This window comes from Phyllostomus discolor, chromosome 5, assembly GCF_004126475.2.
Source record: "Phyllostomus discolor isolate MPI-MPIP mPhyDis1 chromosome 5, mPhyDis1.pri.v3, whole genome shotgun sequence".
NCBI classification, from domain to species: domain Eukaryota; kingdom Metazoa; phylum Chordata; class Mammalia; order Chiroptera; family Phyllostomidae; genus Phyllostomus; species Phyllostomus discolor.
Genome location: NC_040907.2, coordinates 159,850,825 through 159,864,253, shown reverse-complemented (window position 1 = coordinate 159,864,253; position 13,429 = coordinate 159,850,825). Strand labels below are relative to the sequence as shown.

The 13,429-nt window shown below is 52.9% G+C and overlaps 1 protein-coding gene across 3 annotated transcripts in view; it reads left to right on the top strand.

The window, feature by feature from the left end:
- XPNPEP1 (X-prolyl aminopeptidase 1) overlaps positions 1-13,083 on the top strand; it is a 53,616-nt gene extending 40,533 nt beyond the window's left edge. For 2 of the 3 annotated variants that reach the window (XM_028513162.2, XM_028513166.2), the window contains 9 exons: positions 297-355; positions 481-558; positions 2,415-2,486; positions 4,255-4,315; positions 5,972-6,041; positions 6,975-7,148; positions 7,836-7,912; positions 9,114-9,212; positions 12,534-13,083. In XM_028513162.2, coding sequence (XP_028368963.1) covers positions 297-355; positions 481-558; positions 2,415-2,486; positions 4,255-4,315; positions 5,972-6,041; positions 6,975-7,148; positions 7,836-7,912; positions 9,114-9,212; positions 12,534-12,662 — 819 coding nt within the window. In that variant the 3' untranslated portion in view covers positions 12,663-13,083. Of the gene's footprint in view, positions 1-296; positions 356-480; positions 559-2,414; positions 2,487-4,254; positions 4,316-5,971; positions 6,042-6,974; positions 7,149-7,835; positions 7,913-9,113; positions 9,213-11,343; positions 11,353-12,484 lie in introns of all 3 variants that reach the window. The other variant, XM_036027271.1, reaches the window with a different exon arrangement.
- The last annotated feature ends 346 nt before the right edge of the window (positions 13,084-13,429 follow it).

Genomic DNA, 13,429 nt, shown 5'->3' with positions numbered 1-13,429 from the left:
GCTTTTGTATTTTTAAACTTAGGCGTATTAAGTTTTGGGAGGTTTCAGGATGTAATACCAAGGTCTAAAATGGTTGAGTAGAAATATAGGTCGAGAAGCCCTCCACCTTAGATGGCTTTGGTGAGAGCCTTTGGCAATTCCCTCCTCGTTAGGATGAGACATAAGATGTGTCCTGTACATGGGACAGTTGAGACTTAGGAACTAAGGGGAAAGTAAGCTTTCAAGGTACCTTCTTCAATAAGTAGGAGGTACATGAATCATCACACCAGGTGATTTATAAGCAACTTCCTTGTTAGGTGCCCAAAGGTGGCGTGACAGAGATCTCCGCTGCTGACAAAGCTGAGGAGTTTCGCAGGTAAGGGTCTGTCTGGGGTCCCATGAACCGTGTGCTGTTTCCTCGATGAGCTCAGAGAGGCTGGGCGGGCCCTGCTTCTCAGCAGACTTGCCAGTCACTCTGCTCTGCGTGTCTGTGTGTTTCAGGCAACAGGCTGACTTTGTGGACCTGAGCTTCCCGACGATTTCCAGCACGGGGCCCAACGGGGCCATCATTCACTACGCGTAAGGCCTGCAGGGGAGCACGTGCCTGGCTGGGCTGCCGCGTCTGCACGGGAGCCGGAGCAGGGGAGGGGCGTTATTTAGCAGGGGCCCCAGTGCGCACCGCCACGTGTCTGCGGACACTGTTCTGATGTGGGAATTGAGACCTGTAAGGTCTTATTTGCTCTCGTCCCCCAGCCTCTGTGTTTGGGAGCCTCCTCTTAGGCTCAGATGTGTGGCATGGGCATCCTCCACAGGGTAGTCAACTGGTTGTTCCTCCCTCCTTCCTGAGGCTGCAGAAGCTGTAGTCATAGCCCTCGAATCTTAATGATTAGAATTTTTTAGTGTGTGTGTTTCTGATAACATCAGCTTTCTTGAGCCCCTAGTTCTAAGAAACTCCATACTAAACAATGTATCAATCACTACATTGTGGAACACCTGTTATAGGTAGGGAGATCATCTGCCCCTTCTCTTCCCTTCCTGCGGGCTTGAGGCCTGGCACCCCAGCCTGTGGGGATTGTTACCAGGTGTCCCACATGAGCCCAGGGACTGGGGCCGAGCACCCCTGCACTGTGAGACAGGAAGGGTGCTGCTGGGTTCAGGGCTGGCGGCTCTGCCTGTGGAGATGACGGGAGACGGACTGCCTTGGCCATGGGGCTCCAGCTTTGGCTTTGCCCAGTCGGGTGGCTGGGCCTTGTATCTGGCATTTCGAGTTCTTTGCTCCCTGTCTGTGCTGTGCAGTCAGTGAGAGCACTTGGTCTTTCTCACTGTTCTGTCCTCCAGCACAGGTTTCCACCCGCTTTTGATCACTGCTTTCAGATATTTAGCCAGGGGGCAAATTCTGAAGCCACATGTGTGAGATAGTCACAAATGTGACTGCACAGTTCTCGCGCAGTAATGCTTCTGTTCCGACATTAAAATGTCAAAAGGCCTTCAGCTTCTGTCTATGTTTAAGTTATGTGATGAATTTCCTGGCTGGACACTCTCCTAGAATTTCCAGATAATTAACACATTAAAAAAATGTCAGCAAGGAGGAGACATTTGCTTCTCGTTTGGCATTTCTTCACTGGAGGCTGCTGGAAGGCTGCTGAGAGCAGGGTTCTGGATCTGGTTCCACGTCTGGTTGGAGGGGCTGCTGACGCCTGACTGATGGGGGCGGGGGCCTGGACCTGAAGGAGCACCGCTCGCAGCTGCGGGGCGGGGCCTTGGGCTGCAGTCATCCCTGGTAGCATTTCCCGATGCAGCGATATTGTGTGGAAAAAGGCACAGGAAATGAGGTCACTTTTTAAAAATACCTCCTGTTCATGCCAGAGTCTTTGGAAAAAGAACTCTGGCATAAGAGCATCATGATCCACTCCTTTCCCCAGCAAAAGTCCCTTGTGGTTTTTCTCCCACATTGAGACACTCACCTGCCGGTCTGGTGGTCTGAGAAGCAAGTGGGGAGGCACCTGATCAGGTCAGGACTAAGGGAGGCACCCGGAGGCTGAGGCCAGGGCCTGGGCCCCCACACACAGAGACACGTGACTCCAGGCTGCTCTCTTCCTAGTTTACAAGACTCTGGCTTGGTCTCGTTGTGTCTGTTGATTATTATTTTTGTAGCTTTTACAATTACCTGACGAATGCCTATTTTGTTTCATACACAGATGGAGACAGGTATAAAAAGCATGTTCTTCCTTTTCTTAGCTCTTTAGTTGGGGAGATAGGTTGACTGAGTCTTTAAATAGTAGGGGTTTCATATTGGTTGGAATAATGAATTTATTGGGTAACTTTGTATCTTGATATAATTTCAGACTTGCATAAATTATAAGAATAGTATTAAGTGTACCCTCCCTCCAGATTTAGCATGTGCGGGATAATCCATGTTTGATTACCTCTCCTAGGCCGGTCCCTGAGACGAATAGGACCTTGTCGCTAGATGAGGTGTACCTCATCGACTCGGGTGCTCAGTACAAGTAAGTGAACTGGGGCTGCAGCAGAACTCACCTCCGCCGAGTCAGGGCAGTTGAGAAGGCAGGGGCAAGCCAAGCTCCAGCCGAGAGTGCTCAGCTGGTAATCCCATTCTGCACTGGCCGCTAATGAAGCCGTTCCCGTGTCTTGTCCTTTTCTTCACCCCGAGTTGAAATAGCCCAGACATGACTGCCTTCTTCCCACAGAAGACTGTTTGATAGAAACGTGAAGTCCTTGGCTGGAGGTTGTTAGCAACTAAACAAATAACTGAAAGCACGCTTTCAGAACCACTGGGGAGTCTTCTGCCCCAGCTCATAAACTGCCTGCTGTCTCCCTGGGCTTGCAGCAAGCGGCCCGGGGCCTTGTGAAGCGAGGGCTTTATTTTGAATGAACGAATGAGAAGTGACAGTTGCCTCTGAACTTATGACTTTCCTTCTTCATGTCTTGCTGCTTTGATAATCCTCCTGTAGAATAGTTTCTCAGAGGAGAACCCAAGATTTGGTTGGGTCTGGATGTGGAACCCGTGAGAAGGAGCTGGAATAGGTGGTTTCTACACTAAGCACAGCAAGGCCTTTTAATGGTCCACTCCCCACTACCGCTGGGTCCCTGGCAGACGGAGACCCTAGTTATTAAATGAGCTCAGCCAAGTCCATGGAGACCGCAACCTAGCCTTGGGGGTGGGTGTTCTTGGATAATGGGTAAGCTTTGGCTCACTTCTAAACTTGAGCAGGATTCAGGAAGCTATCCTTTCTATGTCAGGGGTGTGGATTAGGGTGTTCAAAGAAATGCATTCGGATATTTTTTGGGTCTAGTAAACTTGCCGTCCTGACTGGAGGAATTGGAGTTCGGCTCCTGTTGACTTTGTCCTCCTGCCTTTTCCTCATCATCCCCACGGCGGTGTCTCCCGTGAAGCGGTCCTCACGCTGTGGACCCAGAGTGTGTGCACCAGGGCCCGACTGAGCTCACTCCCACTGCGTTGGGCCACCCTTTCATGCACACTTCGTGTCATTTTATTTTGTGTGACAACTTTATTGAGATACAACGCACATACCTTACAATTTACTACTTCAAATGTACAATTCATGGTTTTAGTGTATTCACAGACTTGTGCAACCATCACCTCAGTCAGTTTTAGAACATCCTCATCCCACACAAAAGGAACCCCATTCCTATTGCCAGTCCTTTCCCATTTCCCCTTCCCAGGCAACCATTGCTGTTTTCCATCTCTAGGGATTTACCTCCTCTGGACACTTCCTGTGAGTGGAGTTGTGTGACCACATTATGTTACATTCTGGACATTTCCTGTAAATGGAATTATATGGACTTCTGTGTCTGGTTTCCATCATTTAGCATAACGTCTTCAGGGCTCGTCCATGTCCTAGCATGTATCAATGCTTCATTCTTTTTAGTTGCTGAGTAAATTCCAGTGTATGGATAGACCACATTTTGTTTGTCCTTCTATCAGTTAATGAGCATTTGGGCTGTTTCTACCTTTGGATATTATGAATAGTGCTGTGAACATTTGTGTACAGGTTTTTGTGTGGACATATGTTTTCCGTTCTTTCGGGTATTTACCTACCTAGGTGTGGAATTGCTGGGTCATAGGGTTTAACCTTTTAAGGAACTAGAAACTGTTTTCCAAAGTGGCCACACTATTTTACAAGCTCACCAACGATATATGAGGGTTCTAATTTCTCCATGTCCTTGCCTGTCCCATATCTGAGCAAAAGCTTATTTTGACTGAAAACTAACTTGACCTTTTCTTTTGGAAAGGGATGGAACCACCGACGTGACCCGGACCATGCATTTTGGGACCCCTACAGCCTATGAGAAGGTAAGATGGGACGGAAGACTTGGGAGGCCCTCCCTCTTTCTTAAGAAGAGCGTTGGTTTTGTGAAAAGAGATGGTATAAATCATCTCTTTTAAAAATTATGTGTGGGGTAGTAAAATGGCCCATTACTGTGGAGCCAGGCTTATCTGCTTTATGACATTTGTTGAATTAATTATTGGAGAACTTTTAAAAGTATTCTGTCTGCTCAGGTCAAAGCGGCTCAGATTCCAGTGTAAATGGCCTTGGCCTCCTCTGGAGTCAGGAAGTCTTTTTGGGGTGGGAGTGGGATGTTGAAATGACATGCTTTTTATGAAAAGTATCTAGATCTTTTCCAAGTTCAGCATTTCTGTGTATGGGCTCGTGCCTCCAGGCACCCTCTGCCGCGCTGCACAGTGCCCAGCCTCTGGCCTGCCGAGCGAGGAGAGGAAGGAGCAGCTCTGAGGGAGAGAGGGCTGCACCCGGGGTCTGGAGACCGGGCTCCTCTGCTGTCTGTTGGCTCCATGACCTTGAATGAGACCCTTGGACCATCCATAACAATGAGGGGGAAGGGACCCGTCTCCAAGGCTGGTTGTGAAGGCTCCACGGGCTGAGCAGGTTCCTGGGTCGTAGCCACCGCCCAGCGAGTGTCGGCTGAGTCTCCGAGTGCCTCTCGGGGAGCTCCTTCAGGGAGTTTACCTAGGGAAGGAGAGTTCTGTGTGATGCGGTGGGGCAGCTTTCATCGTTTTGGTCCCTTGCCCTATCTCTTTGTAGGCACCAGCACCTTGTAAGAGTTTGACCTTGGGTCCAGACACCTTTGGTGTGACTACTTTTGTGCTGTGGGAAGAGCCTCAGGCCAGATTGAGGAGTGTGGGGTTTAGTCCTGACTTTGCACCTTACTGGCAAGCCACTAATTTTCTATTTTTATTTTTTAATTTTGAGAGAGAGAGAGAGAGAAACATTCATTTGTTGTTCCACTCATTCATGCAGTCATTGGTTGATTCTTGGCCCTGACCAGGGATCAAACCCACAACCTTGGTGTATTGGGACAACACTCTAACCAACTGACCTACCTGGCCAGGGCTCGCAAGCCACTAACTTTCCAGACGGCACACGTCTTGTCTGGGCCCGAGGGATAACCCCTGAGTACGGCGTGTTGGTAAGGAGCATGGGTGTTGAAGCAGGATTGCCTGGCTCCGAGGCCAGAGGCTGCCCCTTGGGAACTGCATGACCTGGCACGCTACTTCCTGTGACCTCTCTGTCAGGTGACAGCAGTACCTAGTCATGGAGTGTGGGGCAGAACGTACGGTAGTCAGCAGCCTGCCCGTCACCGAGGAGTAGCTGGGTGATGGGAGCTGGTGTCAGCAGCACTGATCATTGCTTTTCCCAGTCTCCTGCGGCTTAGACGAAGTGGAGTGTGTCGGAATGCTCAGTATAAGGGAAGGGCCTGTGGGGTCATCTGTCTGACTGTTCTCTTTTACTAAATTTAATTGTGAGATTTTCTGGATAATTGGTCCCAAGGCCATCCTTTTTTTCCACCAGATTTTTACCTTTTTGCTTTGATTTTCCATGTGGTGCTGCTAAAACAGCTTCAGAGGCAAGGCTTCTGAACTGCCAGGAAACTGCAGGATCAGAGTGCCGGTGCCCGTTCTGTGACATGCCCCCTGGGTTTTCTTTGGCAGGAATGCTTCACGTATGTCCTCAAGGGCCACATAGCTGTGAGTGCAGCCGTTTTCCCTGCTGGAACCAAAGGTAGGTGGTTCCTTCTGTCATGTGGCAGGCTCACCCTCGTTCAGGCATCAAAAACGCCTGAGTTGGAGTGGAAGAACATGTCCTTCCCCCACTGTGCCGGCCCCCAGCCCACTTCAGGCCCACCCAGGGCAAGAGTGGCGTGCTGCACAGAGTGAGTCTTCTGGACCCGCTGACTGAGCTCAGAGGGCCCCCCAGGGAGCTGGGTGTCTGGTTTGGCTGTGTATCAGCTGTGTGCGCCACTGCTGGCCGCTGACGGTGTTGGATGACACAGGCTGGCGCCTCCCAGGAGAGGGCAGCAGGGCACGGGGGCCTCAGGGCCCCAGTGGATGTTGGTGTAGCCTCCCGTCTGTCCTTCAGCCCTGGGCCAGTGCCTCCTTTCGGGACCCTTGTCGGGATTTATTTTACTGGGCACCTGACTTTAGATATAAACCTCCTTGCTTATGGACTGGCGGTGGGGCACTGAATGGGGGATCAATAAGACCTGGGCCTTGAATCATTCTGCTTAGGTTGGGCCTGCACTTGTCTCGCCGGGCATCGCTTTCCTCACTTGCTGTGCCTGCCTGCTTGCTTGCAGTCTGCTTAGAACCTCGTCTTTGTGATTCTGAAACCTCAGGGTCCTGGGGCTGGGAACGATGTCCGTGTTATCTAGTGCAGCCCTTACCTGCTGCAGGGACCGTCCCCTCACCAGCATCCTGGACAGGGCCCTCCAGCGCCAGACTGTGCCGCCTGCCTGCAGAGCTGCCCTCCTGAGCAGCTCTGCCTGTTGGAAAGTTTTGCCTTGCGCTGAGCTGAAATCTGAACCCTCTAGTAACTTTTACCCGGTTTCTGTTCCACCTTCTGGCGCTAGACATAATAAGTCTAATCACTAAAGTGCTTCGCAAGTTGAAAAGGACTGTACAAACATCAGCAAATGGTTCTTAATTTGTCTTTCAGGCCACCTTCTCGACTCCTTTGCCCGCTCAGCATTATGGGATTCAGGCCTGGATTACCTGCACGGAACAGGGCACGGGGTTGGGTCTTTCCTGAACGTTCACGAGGGTCCTTGCGGCATCAGTTACAAAACGTTCTCCGACGAGCCCCTGGAGGCGGGCATGATCGTCACTGACGGTAGGCGGCTCTCCCGTGGTGCGCGTGCGTGGATCCTCAGTCTCTTCAAGAGCTCTGTGTCGTTCTTATACCTCAGTCATTTTAAGTAAATTGGAAATAATTTCCCCTTGTCACCTTGAATTAAACAACCCTTTATGACCATAAAAGTGATATGTGTTCCTCGTAGAAAAAGCGAGGCATCGGGGCAGTATAAAGAAAAATGATTATTTGTAATCTGACCACCCAAGGGAAACATGACTTAATATGTTGATATGGGAGCTTTTGGTCTTTTGTGTATGGATGTATCTTTTTACATTGAGATTATGTTGGACATACTGTCTGTACTCTGCTTTCTTAGTATATTGCTTTTCCCCTGTCATCACCAAGTTCTTATGAATGTATTTTAACTAACGCCTGCACCATCGTGCCCGTCGGATCTGCAGCTGCAGCATGAGTCGCTGGGCGGGTCCCCTGTTACTGTCCTCACGACCCTGCCGTCAGTTTTCAGGAACCTCACGTTCCTCCTTCCCGTACCTCAGGTGGCCACTCGGGAGGAGGGGGCATCTGGGCCCTGCGTGCAGATTGAGTGGGCCCTTCCCCTGTTTCCGCCCCCTCTTTGGGGCGGGCTGTCATCCCAGGAGGGAGAGCTTCTCTGTGTGTGCTCTTCATCGTGGTCCGCCTCTCATCCGGGGCTTTGGCTTGTTCCAGAGCCGGGGTACTACGAAGATGGGGCCTTTGGAATCCGCATTGAGAATGTTGTCCTGGTGGTTCCCGTGAAGACCAAGGTGAGTCACTGATGCATTTGTTTCTAAATATTTCCGTGTTCCTTAATGGGGGGGGAGCTGAAGATGTGCACACCTGGAGCCAAGATGTGCCATTCTGGGGCCGAAATGGAGTCTCCTTTCCCTGATAGCAGGGCCTTTCCCGGGGCTCACCCTCCCCTGCGAAGCCGGAAGGGAAGTCCTTAGTGAGCTGGGACCCAGAGGTGGAGTGTGCACTTGACATGATTTGGGGCTTGAGTTTATTAGAGGCTACGTCTTGTCACGGAGTCTCCTCTGCTTGGGGGCCTGTTCAAAGGCCCCTCCCGGACCCTGAATCCATTTCCAGGCCTGGAAACTGTATTTTTAACAAGCGCCCCAGGTGGTTTTTCTCAGGTAAAGCTGAGGAAACCCCTGTGTCAGGCCCTCGGGCGGGCAGTGGGACCAGTGTGTCGCCCTTCGGAAGACAGGCATTTCACCTTCTCCCCGGGGCATCAGCACCTCCACGAGGTCACAGGGCTTTCGGTGCGGAGCTCTGCCTAAAAGACGTGTTTGCTCCTCCTCTGTTGGTGACTGTGGAAATCGAACAGGTGAGGGAGGCGGCTTTCTACACCTCCAACAAGGCTGACGGCAAGGGTCTGCTCTCCGCTGCCGCGGTGAAGTCACTGTTCCTGAAAGTGGCCTCTCACCTCCCTCCCCAAGACCCTGCCGGGAACAGACCCAGTGTGCTGTTGCATGCCCAAGCTGTTGCAGATCGCTCAGCGTGATATCACACTTTCTATCTGTCACCTGGTGAGCCTGGCTGGATCAGAGCTGGCCACATGTGTGACTGTTTAGAAATGATTTTGGGCATTATACCCCAGCAGAGTCTTGAGAACCCAAGCCAGAGGAAACCCTGAGCTCAGACACCCCCTACCCTGCCCCTACTTCCTCTCCGTCACAGTGGACAGTAGCCTTGTGGCCCTGCTGCTGGGAGCCCCTCAGCTCCCTTTGTGTGGCTTTTCCTGGTGGCACAGGCTCTGTCTGCACCTCAGGGCAGCTCCTGGAGAGTGGCCTCAGCCGTGTGCATCATGCTCCCTGTGCCCGTCACAACCCTGACCAGCTGGTCAACTCTTGAGAGCCAGTTACACCTGGTTCTGGGCATTGGCATGTCCAGTGGGACTGACTTCGTGATGGCTCATGGTGGTAAAGAGGAATCAAAACTTCTTTTTTTTTTCTTTTCCCACAGTACAACTTCAGTAACCGGGGAAGCCTGACCTTTGAACCTCTAACTTTGGTTCCCATACAGACCAAAATGATAGATGTGGATTCTCTTACAGACAAAGAGGTAACGAGGGGGCCTCGGGCGAGGGCGGCAGTGGGGGCCGGGTGGAGAGCTGCCCTGTGTTCTCCACTGCGTTCTCACTGTTTACGTCAGAAGTCTAGGCCCTCCGAGTCCGATAATCTAGGTCTTCTGAGCACTGCAGGTGCTTTTCCTGCATTCGTTGGGCCTCCAGGTAGAGATGGTCCTGCTCCCCCCGACCACGGTGGGGCTGCAGGGTTTTTTGGGTGGAGGTGTGTGCCATTGCTTTCCAGGAGGGCAGGAGCCTTAGCCGCTGGGAGGCGTGCTTGGCAAACGTGGACCATGCGTGTCTTCCCTACAGAAACCAGGCAGGGTGGTGTCAGTTGACTGTGCACATAGCAGGTTGTTTTCTTGTGTTGTGTGAAACAGTAAGGAGATGAGAAGCAAGTCTACTGTCATATGCCTAGTTATCGTGCACAGAGCGGTGATGCCTACTATTCTGGTCACTCTGGGCTGTGACACCCTTCACAAAGCAGGAGCACAATGGTGCTCACCTGGTTGGGTTACAAGCTCACAGGGTCACAGGTCTTGAACCCTTCCCATCCCAGGGTCGCTCCCCAAGCTCACGAGGCCAGGGAGGTGGTAGGCCCGGGACCCTGGAGAAGGCTCAAGGGGCCAGGCAGGTGATCAAGGTCAGAAAAGGGACAGGATCGGTCAGCACTGGACAGACAAAAAAACAGCTCCAGGCCAGGGAGACAGAAGCCAGGACACACATTCCAGAGCAAGACAGGTGATCAGAAGTGCTGTCAAAAAGCAAGTGACTGGTGGGGGCCAAAGGCAGGAGAAGCATGGTGATTACTCAAGAAATAAGTTTTTGTTACTGGAGGCAACCACTGGCCTCATCCCAGGGGCCCTTGAGTGCCTCCTGAGGTGGGAACGTGTCCTTGGGGGGCCTGCTTAGGCCTGGTGCGGGGCACCAAGGCAGCGTCCCTCTGAGGCCTGAGGAGCCCCCTCTTACAGGGCTGTGGTGTGGATTCCCCAGCCGGAGGCCTCTTCTGCCATACGTGGCTCACAGATGGGTGACAGAGGAAGGTCACCCACCTTCTGCTTAGCTTCCCTCTGTGCTTGGGCACCTCTGCGTGACCATCAGTGTCCTTGGTTCAGCCAAACTGTCCCACTCTCAGGACCAACACGGGCCCTGCTGATGTTGGTGCGTTCAGCTTATAGACGTTGCAGAACAGGAACCTCCTCCTGTCAGCAGCACGGGGTCGGGGTGTCTCTTCTGCCGGGAGAGTCCCTGCAGCGATCCAGTGGCTTTTCTCCAGCCCCGTGGGGGGTGCCTTAGGTGAAAGGGGCAAGAACACAGCGGGTACAGGAGTCACCCTGAGTAGACGCCTCTGCCCCATCGGGAACAGTCTCTTGTAATGGCCCTTGGGCACAGCCTCCAGGGTCTCAGCAGGGGACTCTCCAGGAATAAGTCTTGGTGTTCCGCTGGAAGCCCAAGGTGATGGCTCCTACCGAGTAGTTCTCTCGGCCATGCAGTCCTCGCGGTCCACATACAGTGTGCCGATCCGGAGGCACTTCTCCCATATGACGTCCCCCTTCTTCGGGGAAGCAGTGCGTGAGGAAGGTTAAGTGAGGTCACTCTGCCTTGAAGGGGAGAGTCGGTAACCCGTGACTCACAGTCTGCCCTGTGACATTGGACACAGAGGGACCAGACGGCTCTGTCCCATCCAGTGCTCATCACTGTACCTTGAACACCCAGTTACTGAACTATTCTTTATCCCTTTAGTTTTTACAGAATGGTACCTCTACCCTGGGATCATAAACGTTTTCCACAAATAACCGTAGACAACAGTATTGAGCACATCGAGCAGAGTACATTAATACCCCAGAGTAAGAATCTGTTCACTGGGCTATTACAATACCTGGTTGTGGCCCTTCACTGTCTCCCAAACTGTCTCCGTTGTCACTTGGGGGAGTTTGGGGGTTGGGTCAGCACTCCCATGTATTGTCGCCAGATGGCAGCAGAGGATTTTGGTTGGATGTGAACACAGGCAGCTGCGGAAGGTTAGCTTTTGGCAGGCTGCTCTCGCTCACCCTCTTCCTTCTCTCTGTCCAAAGGGACTTTCGCTGTGGTCCGTGGTTGGCTCGTGCTGTGGCCTTCACTGTTGAGCTGCTTTGGGCGGCAGGTGCCTTGCAGCCCAGCTTGGCCTTGCTGCAGACCCAGCACTTAGCTTCCTTTAGACACAGTCCCCTCCCCCAGTGCCAGCAGGGGCCAGTAGGCTCTTTATCAGTGGGGACCTGAGGCCTGGGTGGCCAACACCAGTTGGCATCATCACCCCATTGGTCTGCCCTCATGTCTTGACCCCTTAGCTGGGCTTTGGTCCCTGGTCCAGACAGTAGTCCCCAGAGCCCATGATTTTGTAACAACACTGCCTTCCTAAATGGCATTGGCTCATTACAATGACCACACCCATGGTGGTGGCAGTTTGCCAGCCTCGCAGCAGCTGGGTGCCCAGTCAGGCCTGCCTCGTGGGCTGTTGTCCTCTAGGTAGAAACTAACTTCACTCCAGCATTCATCCCCTACCCCCTAACCCCCTCCAGGGGAAGATCTCCCCCTTTTACAGCTGTAGGACTTGAACCAGCAGACCCAGTGGATCTGCCTGTACTTAGGCACCAAGTCCTGTGGGATCTCCTTCCTTTCTGCCTCTTTTATCTCCTGATGTGGCCACATTCAGTTGAGGGTCTGGCAGTCAAGCTCACTCCCCAGCCCGCCCTGCCCTGGCCACGCATGCAAGACCCACATCCTAGTTTATTCAGCCGGGTCAGTGGAAACAGGACAGGAACTCAGCCTGTTGGCAGGCCAGCTTCAGGTGTGTCTCTAAGCAGGAGCCTTCATAGCAGTCCAGGGGCCATTTTTCAGGCCCTCTCCCCCCACCACCCCAAATGGCTCTGGTGGAGGGGAATGAGGCCACTGCGTGGGGGTGCAGGAGCTACAAGACCCCCTGCCCCCTCCTTCTTCTAATGGCCGGTCAGCGGAACACCTCGTCACAAGTCACTCTGCTCTCAGGGAAGCCCGAGGCCATGGCTCCCGTTGGGTGTTTATGGTTCCCTCACAGTTGTTGCCAGTCCCCACACAGTAGACTGTTTCTGGAGCATTTCCACCGTAAGTGACGTGGCCTCATCCCACCTGTGTCCAGGGAACTAGAACACAAGGAAGCCCCTTGTGCATGAGCAGGTGAAAGAGTTTGACGCTCGTCTGGTGCTCTCGGCAGGTGGGGCCCTCCCTGTCTGCCTGCCTAGCCTTGGGTAAGGGTGCGATGGTGAGCACGCTGCGTCTGTTTGTCTTTCTCCCTCTTGTAGTGCGACTGGCTCAACAACTACCACCAGGTCTGCAGGGACGTGATCGGGAAGGAGCTGCAGAAGCAGGGCCGCCAGGAGGCTCTCGAGTGGCTCATCAGAGAGACGCAGCCCATCTCCAGGCAGCACTAGCACGCCCAGGGTCTGTTCTGTAAAGTGCTCCGGGGCAAGGAGAAACCTGGCAGACCCCCGACATCCCCCCCATCCTCCTTTCCTACCTCCCCTTTTTACTTTGAGACTCTAAGAAGAACTGAACATCTTCTTATCCTCTTTGATATTTTCTTGAAAACACTTGATCTTCTATGAGTTTTTTTAAAAATTGTTGAGAACGAGCCAAGAAGAAACCCGCCGCACCAGAGGCAGGGTCCCCACAAAGCCGAACACTCCCTCGCGGAGCCGCCTGCGCAGCCGCAGCGAGTGAGTGCCCTGGCTGGCGGTGGTGAGGCTGGGAGTCCCCGGTGGCGGTCAGGTTCCAGGTGCTAGTACATGATCGTGGTCGCCTTGCTGCTCATGAGACGGTGTTTCTGGCCAGTGAATAAAGTGTCCAAAGGTGCCTCGTCTCAGCTGTCTCTTTCCTCCCGGCACTGTCCGCCCTGCACGTCGGCTGAGCCCGTGTCCTGGGCTGGTGGCCTCCAGGGCAGACTCATCTAGGTGGGAGGGCCCCTTTGAGGAGAGCCCGCCGGCCTCCCTGTAGATTGTCTGGCTCAGTGGTCAGCCTCTTTTTCTTCAGAAAACCGAATATTTTGGTATTTTTATGATCAGTTTTCCCCCGATTTTAAAATGTCATCGATATGCAAAAAACAATGAAAAAGTCACAATGTCGAAAGTGAGTCTTCCACAGCCCACGCTGTGGTAGACGTGGCAGATGTCTCCCCCGTAGCACCACGGCCGTCGTGGTC